General features: G+C 48.8%; 1 protein-coding gene across 1 annotated transcript in view; it reads left to right on the top strand.

Annotated features, from left to right (window-relative positions):
* The first annotated feature begins 4,037 nt into the window (after positions 1-4,037).
* Positions 4,038-8,692, top strand: part of JAZF1 (JAZF zinc finger 1) — a 689,301-nt gene continuing 684,646 nt past the window's right edge. The window contains exon 1 of the mRNA XM_078663495.1: positions 4,038-4,428. Within this exon, the coding sequence (XP_078519621.1) occupies positions 4,311-4,428 (118 nt within the window). The 5' untranslated portion in view covers positions 4,038-4,310. The remainder of the gene's footprint in view (positions 4,429-8,692) is intronic.

Genomic DNA, 8,692 nt, shown 5'->3' with positions numbered 1-8,692 from the left:
AGATGGGAGAAAGATTTCCCCCCCATTCGGGCCAGTTTAAATCTAGGAACCACAAAAGTTGCTCCATTAAGAGAACGGAGATTACGTACAGGAACATGAGGCCTGACCAATTTTTGCAGATAATTTGGTGCAGTTCCTGCCCTGATCTTGAACATGTAAGTCAAGGCCTTAAACCGGACCCGATTCTCAACCTTCAGCCAATGAAGGTCTCTGAGGTGCTTCGAGATCCTTGCTGTCCTAGGGATCTTACATAACAACTTGGCTGCGGAGTTCTGGACCAGCTGTAGCCGCCTGGTTACGGCTAAATTGGAACCCAGGTATAAGATGTTGCCGTAGTCAAGCCTAGATGTGATTAATGCATTGACTACGGTCTTCTGGGTATCCACAGGCAGCATCCAGATAATCTTCCGCAGCCATTTAAGGATCGTGAAGCAGATACCAGCCACTTTGTTAGCCTGCTGTTTCATCGATAAAGAGTCATCGATGCACACCCCTAAATTTCTAACCTGGGTGGCCGGGGTGGGGAAAACGCCCAGAGAGGGCGGCCAATGAAAGTCCTGCCACAGATCACCATTTTTCCCCAGGAGAAGAATCTCCGTCTTCTCCCCGTTGAGCTTCAGCTGGTTGGTTGACATCCAGCTGAAGACTTCCTGAAGACCTAATTTCAGCACAGAAGGGGATGAAGACTCTGAGTTGGTAAGGGAAAAAATAATCTGCGAATCGTCCGCATAGGTCATGAGTTCAAGACCTACCCGCTCTGCTAAGTCAGCGAGGGGGCGGAGATACAGGTTGAAAAACAACGGGCTTAAAATTGAGCCCTGGGGCACGCTATGGGGTGACAAAAAAATGTCCGACTGGGCATGTGAGGACGAGATCTGAAACGTCCGGCTGCTCAAGTATGATCTAATCCAGTCCAGCGCAGTGCCCCCAACACCATCCTCACTCAGCCTGGCAAGCAGTATGTTGTGTGAGATGGTGTCGAAGGCTGCGCTCAGATCGAGCAGGACGAGAGCAACCGTTTGCCCGTCGTCCAAGAGTCCCCTGATCTTCTCCGTGACTCCCAGGAGGGCAGATTCTGACTGGATGATTGCTAACTCCTTGAGGCTGAATGGCGACAAGACCGAGGTGCTGATTTTCGGAAGGGACCAGGATGTGTGGTCAAACGACTGGTGGCCGCAATCCCTGGGAACTTGCCCGGTCCCCTCACATTCAGCAAGGAATTTGGGGGTTATTTTTGATACCTCTCTGGCAATGACCCTCCAGGTCAATAGAACTGTGGCTACCTGCTGGGGAATTATCAAAATTCTCCGACGAATAGTGCACTACCTTTCCCCACAAGCTAGGAAACAGACAGTAGTTGCATTGGTTGGTTCAAGATTGGACTATTGCAACTCACTGTATGCTGAGATTAACAAGGGCCTAATCCAGCGCCTCCAGATAGTACAGAACGCGGCAGCAAGATTTGTCCTAGATATCCCCCGCTCCTCCTCTGCAACACTAGCCAGAAAGAGCCTTCACTGGCTACCTATAGAGCACCGTATTTCTTTTAAAATCATTTGCCTAGTGCATAGTGCTCTGAAAGCGGGAACATCTGTTGGACTGGGATCGCTTTTACTTGGCTATGTCCCCAGCAGATGCTTACGCTCATCACAACAGAACCTTTTGGTGATCCCTCGTTCTAAAAAGACCAGATGGGGAGGAAGAGCCTTCTCCACAGTTGCCCCTCGCCTCTGGAATGCACTTCCAGTGGAACTCAAGTCTCTATCCTCACTGCCCGTTTTTAAAAAAGCCCTTAAAACATGGTGCTTCAAGAAAGCTTACCAGTAATTAGCTCTCAGGACATGCTGATAATTTTGGTTAGGCGCCTTGATGCCCATTGGGCCAAGTCTGCGCGTTTATAAATTTGCTTTCATTTCATTTCAAGTCTGAGGGCGGAGACTTAGGGGGGAGTTTATTCCAATAATAAGGGGCCGTGCAAGAGAAGGATCTGCCCCCTGTCTAGAGGTATGTATACGTGGGCTAACCAAAGGCTACTAATGTAAGAACATCAGACATCTGGGGGGGGCAGATAAGGTTTCAGTTGAGTAGACAGGTATGCTGGACGGGACTTGTAGAGTGCCTTATGTGGCAGACAACATTATTTTAAAATGACATGCTTTCTAATCAGCAACCAACAAAGCTTCCAAAGGATCGGGAGGAGGGTGGGCGAGAAGGAAGATTGCAGATTAGCCGGGCAGCAGTGTTCTGGACCACCTGCAATTTGGACAACAAGGTCTCGTTTACTGAGGTCATCTGAGTGTTACCACAGTCCAAGCGGCTGGTAAGGAGAGCCTGGACAAGAGGTTTCCCGGCAGCGTCAGGAAACCAAGGGAGGAGGACTTTTTTTAGATTCCTCATGGTGGCAAAGCAGTTGCCACAAGTGGCATTTACGTGGTCTTTCATGGAAAGTGATTGGTCTAACTTCAATCAAGATTTTTCACTAGCTGCTTAGGTGAAGGGGTGAGGCCAAGTTATCAGGGCCACCAATTGCCTGACTAAAGCTTTATAGCTAGCTCCCAGTTGCCCAGTGGACCATTTTCAAAACTGGCTGTGATCATTTTAAATCACTTTAAGGAAAAAGTCAAACTTGTGTGTCTTCCAGAGTTATACGCCACAACACAATCTAAGATCAGGCCACCATAATCTGTTAGCTGTTCCCAAATTTTAAAAGGAGAGGCCGGTAGGTGCCAGATTTTCTGCGATTGCTCCACATCTTTAGAACGCTCTGTCTTCTGACATAAGAAACATAACTGCCTAACCGAGATTCAGATTGCTTCTAAAATCCTGGCTTTTTAAACAGGCTTTTGGCTAGGTTTTGATTTTTGGTGTCCCTTCTCTTAATCAGCGCCATGAAGCCTTTTTTGGTGTACGTGAGCTTTATAGATGTTGTTTAACATAACATTGAACAGGAACTTTCCTCATCCAGAATCCATAACACAAATGCCTCTCCTACTTCAGGAGCTTGTATCCTGTTTTAGTCCTCCTTGGATCAATCTATTTGCTTCAAAAGACAATTTATTTCTTCTGAGATTTTGTTCTTTACTTCCTTCAAACAAGACGTAAGGAATAGATGCCCAGTCAATCCCTTGGCGCCGAGAATGTATTTGTGTTTTGCCCATTTCCCTTCATTCAGGTTGTAGCATTGGAGTGTGGAGTGAAAAAGGGTGTGTGTACGTGTCTAACAGAGCAAAAATAACTAGAGGGATTGAGACACTGAAGACCAGTACCCATTCCAAAGGCCTCAGTTAAGTTTAATATACAGTCTATACAAATGTCAGAATTTAAACATTTTCAATATTAATCATTTACAACAAAATCACTGTTGTTACTCATTTATCGTAAATGGCTAACAACCATTCACAATGCCAATTGTCCTGGTTGGCTTCTGGTGTATGACGAGCGCTGTGTTATACATCTGGATGCATCAACAGAAAACTCAGGGAGGAACTAAAATACAGTGGGATGCCAAACTATAAGAATCACTTTTTGCCTGTGTAAGCCGCTCCCTTAATTACATAGCACCCGCACTTTTCACATTCCACTTGGAGCTATGTTCGGAGGATTCGATTTGTGTCATGTGCACTTGCGCATTGGGTAAAGATGTGTGCACCAACTTATAGGGCTTCTATAGTGGGGAGAGAGGTCTGTGGAAATAAAACCTCGATTGCAATAACAGTGAGGCAGGTCTATGCTACGTGCACTCAGGGTGTACGTTTCATTGATTTGGGACGCTAGTGGTGCTCCAAAAAGGGGCAGTAGAGCTGACCAACCTACACCTGCGTCGACGAACTCACCTTTTTGCGTTAATAATATTACTACAAGACTCTGCACGCTCAGACGAGTGGTGTGGTGGAAGGTGGAGGGCAGGCACATGTCCTAAATGCTTAAGGGGCCCAGCGTTGTTCCTTGACGGTGTCAGGGGACAGGTGGAGGCCGGCGCACTGCACTCGGAGGGATGCTAGTGAAGTCAAGTGACGGGGGCGAGGGGGCATGTCTGCACTGTCAGTCAGCGCCCTTCCCTCCTCCTCCTGCAGAGGATAGGTGGTGGGTGGCAGTTCCAGCTGTTCCTCCCAGCGCAGGCAGCGGCGGCGGCAGCCCTGGTCCCACCTCCTCCAGCTGCTGCCTCCTCATCTCCCATCCCCTCCCCCGCCCTCCCTGCGAGCAGCTCCGCCGCTGCTGCTCCTGTCACCGCCGCAGCCTCCCGTCCCTCCTCCCGGTCTGCCCCCAACACTCCGGGGCATCTCCCTCCCACCTCCACCCATGCAGACACCATGATGCCGGGCATCGCCGCCGCCTCCTTCTTCTCCAATAGCTGCCGGTTCGGGGGCTGCGGGCAGCACTTCGCCACTCTGGCCGAGCTCATCGAACACATTGAAGACAATCATATCGGTAAGTGACACCCGGCGAGTGCCCACCCACCACTACCGTACGCCCCCCCTTTCGTCTTCCGTTGGTGGCGGGAGCGCGAGCGGCCGCTGCACCCTCCCCCTGCGCGTGCGAGTTAGCCTCCTGAGCCCTAGGGGCGCTAACGGCGCGCCCCCACTCCACGGACATGGCCCCTCCCCGGTGAAACGGTTACCGCGCCTGGGAGAGACCATTGCATGCAAGGTTGGGGGAGGACGGGCCCACAGGCCACTTCGGTCGCTTGGCTCCCCGGAGGCGGCCATTTCGCTTCCTGCGTCCTGTCACCGTGGTTGCTAGGTGTGGTGAAGACAGCGGTGCAGGAGGGGGGTTGATACCCCCTCCGCACTTCGCCATGCCCCTCCTCCTCCCCACGCGTGTCTGTGACAGGAAGCGCGCGACCCGAGGGGGAGGCGGCTCGCGCAACTGGCCACGGGGTTGGCCGGTGCCACGGCTGGCTGTCAGGGTAGGCCCTGCCTGAGGGTCACTACCTTAGCGGGGATGGGGGTTGGAGGTTCTTTGGGGGCGGGGCTGCACCGGCTCGCGAGGCCATGTCTCCCCCTCACCAAAACGTGCAGCGGGGGCGGGCGCATACCGTTGGCCGGAGTGGAGAGGCGGGACCATGCCCAGGAGATGTGATGGATGCAGCCGGTGCCCTGGGGGCTGGGGATGATGTCGCATCTTCTAATTACGCTTAGGGGGAGAAATGACAGTCCCACGTTGCAAAACTTTTTCACCTGCAGAGAGTGTGCATTATCTAAGTCAACAATCTCATACTCTAACCAGATCTGTGTGCTCCACTGATCAACTCAGTCACACGGGGCCCTGAACGCAAACATCCCATGCTCGCGCCTCCTGATGCAAACTTGTGCAAGACACATCTCCAAGTGCCCACGTCACATACACGAGCTCAGAAAGCACATCTTTGAGCGCACACCTGTCTAAAAGTTGTGGGCTTGGGAAGTCCTGTGCACGGCTAGGAATACAGTCTTCCCCACGCTCAGCTATAAAAGCCGACATTTCATGCTCTAAATTGACTGCACATGTCCTCCCTAATATATACATCTGAACGCTAATATACATGTCTTTCGACATTTTCAGTATGCACATGGTCATTAACCTACAATTGGAACTCACATTTCTGACAAGCAGTTTATTCCCATGCAGGTCTAAGTGCATACGTTACTCGCGTGCACATTGAATCCTCGAAGGCATATCCTTGAAGGCATACTTTTGCCACGGCGCCAAACAGTCCCCTCAGCTAGTTATTGTATTGGTGGTCGACAGAGGTCTGACTGCACACCGGCAATTTACAGTTGTAAATGCAAGCCTTTCATCAACTCGGATTGAATGCACACCTGTTCCTAGCAAGTCTTTAAATGCACTGACCTAGATATAGCATGGGTTGTTCAAGTGACCCTCACAGTTTTGAATGGGTAACCAACACAAAATCTGTGAATACTGACTTGTCACACACAGTTCTAAATGCACGCCTTTAGTCCAGAGCTCTAAATACACACAATTCTGAATGTGCACATGGCTGGCATAGATCTGATTGTGCACCTGTTCACACACAGCTCAGAATGCACACTTCTCCCAAACAGCTTTGACTGCTTACTTCTTCCAGAGGCAACTCTGAATACATGTATGCACAAAAATGATGGATGAATGCTTGAAAATAGTCAAAAACCCTGGCAGTCACTCTAGGTAGCATTACAACCCATTGCTTTTGGCACTGTGCTCCTCTAGGCGGAGGCCTATCTTATGCTGATCAGTACTGACTGCTCTTCATGGAAACAGTCCATCCCAAACTGCCAGGGGAAGGCCTCTCCAGAAGGGAACGCTACCCCCAAACCAGATTAGGCCTTGTTAGGCCTAGTCAGGGAGGTATATTTGGGATCCTGTGGAACATTGAGCATCCAGCTACTTGAAAGCAGTTGGCCCATTGCTTGTATGTCTTTGATACGTATTTATACAACACACACTTCTGAATACACACGGTCTACACAGCTGTGCAGAAACACACCGGTGCATTTTGTAATAAAGTGTGTATTGTACACCTGTAATAAAAGAGATTGTATTGCATGAATGCCCCACCCAAAGCTGTTAAGGTGCACCTGTCCCTTACACATTTGAATGCACACCTGTTCTGCAGATAGCTCTGAATGCAAAATATCATCCCATGCAGCTATGGATGCATACGTGCATTGGAATTGCATTAAAAGAAAGTATGGGGACTGTGATGCTGCGCGTAATGTGGGTGGGGTGAGTTAGCATGGAGCGGGGTCAAAAGCATGGCTTTAAAAAACAAAATATTGTTATGTTGGTTTGTATAGCACACTAATCTCCGAGAGGGTATCCCAGCTCTTGGGCAAGGTGTGTGGTCCAATGGTGCTTATTTGAAGAGCCAGGTCTTCAGCTTCTGCAGAACTCAAGAAGTGAGGAGGAGGCTCTGTTGTGTTGTTGGAGGTCGTTCCATGTCTTGGGTGCGATACAGGAGAATATTCTGTCACTGTTTTTGGTCTTTCACCTTCACGTAACTACTTATAAAATAACAGTTTAAATGGAAAAAAATGCAAGTTAAGTTAATCAGTGGAAAATAGATCCTGGTTGGTGCAGTTGAGAATAGTGATGTGTATTTTAAGTGCTATAAGACCCCAGTGTGTGTCTGAAAGCACTGTGAATATGTAAATCATTATCTAAATGTGCATTACACACAGTATAAGATAGGCTGCTACAAAATGTGTAAAAAGTTTTAAGATATAAAAATACTTTCAAAATATAGATTTTAATTATACCAGGACTGTACCTAGTGCAATTTTGTTATTACTCTTTTAGAAGCACACACTTCACAGCTCAGCTGGTAACTCCCTTGTAATACCACTCATAAAGAATACATCTGTCTTCAGGAAGCCTCAAGTGATTCCATCAGTGAAAGCCAATAGCGGCTTCCAAGTGCCTTTTACATTTGCAGATTGACCAGTTGCGCACATTTATATTTCTTTCAGTCCAGCAGGCACCCTGGCAAGAAGGTTTGTTTAGCTGTCTGCCCCTCCCCTCGGTTTCACAGTACAGGAGACTTCCTGCCTAACATTTCAGCTCTGGGAATTAACCGCCCTGGGATGGTTGTCTTTTAACAAAAAAATGGGGAACTGTTTTTTTTATTAAATTAAGAAAGTATGGGTACGTTGTGCCCCTCCGATCCCGCCCCTTTGACCACTGGATGCACACCTAAAAGATGCACAGCTCTGAATTCACACATGCTCTCCACATAGCTCTGGATCCATCATTGGCCCACACACAGCATGACATACACATCTGTACCTCTCACAGCTCTGACTATACGTCTGGCTCACAGCTCTGACCACAGATCTGGCACACGCAGCCTTGATGATACCTGTTGGACACAATACTGTATTCCCATCTGCCCACATGCCTTTAAATGCACACCTTTTCTAAATGTTCTCTACAGCTTTGAACGGACATGATCCGTGCACAGGCCTGAATGAATCCATTCCCACAAGCCATGAGCACAATTAAATGCCCAAATGCAAGGCGCATCTCTAATGCACAACTGGTGCGGACATCTCTGAACAGGCACGTAGCCTGCATGCTGCTCCGAATCCAAACTTGTCTTGCAAGAGTTCGTGATCCACTCCCGTTCTACAGACATCTGTGAAAGCTCACGTGCCTACTATACCTCATAATTCATTCACACCCATCTCCCACACCACTTCAAGTAATCGTATTCCGTGTAACAGCTCTGATTGGACAACTGTCTTGCACAGAGTGCCACATGTGCAAGTGCCAGATGCAGATTTACGTTCATACCTGCCCCACACAGCTCTGAGTGCACACCGGCCCTTCACGACTTTGAATGCACATCTCACCCACACAGCCAGGTCTGAATATGCACATCTGCTCCACATAACTCCAAATGCGAACCTGTTCCACATAACTCTGAATTCCTTCGTATTAATCTCAATGTACATGTTCCACACTCTTCTCATAATGCCTCGCGCACACAGGTCTGAGTGAAAACTTATCTCGTAGCATTCAGAATGTGCACCCACCCAGAGCCAGCTGTTAATACACCTCTGTCCATCATAACCACGGATGCACATCTGTCCCACCGAGGTGCCTGAGTGCAGACATGTCAAGCACATCTCTGCACAGATTTCACAAGTTGCTGTGAAAGCACCCCTGTGGCTTGGGGGCACACGTATCTCAGCCTACTCTCTATGCATACCTG

The sequence above is a fragment of the Lissotriton helveticus genome, chromosome 10, assembly GCF_964261635.1.
Source record: "Lissotriton helveticus chromosome 10, aLisHel1.1, whole genome shotgun sequence".
NCBI lineage: Eukaryota > Metazoa > Chordata > Amphibia > Caudata > Salamandridae > Lissotriton > Lissotriton helveticus.
Note: the sequence above shows the minus strand (reverse complement) of the source record. Positions and strands in the feature narration are given on the sequence as shown.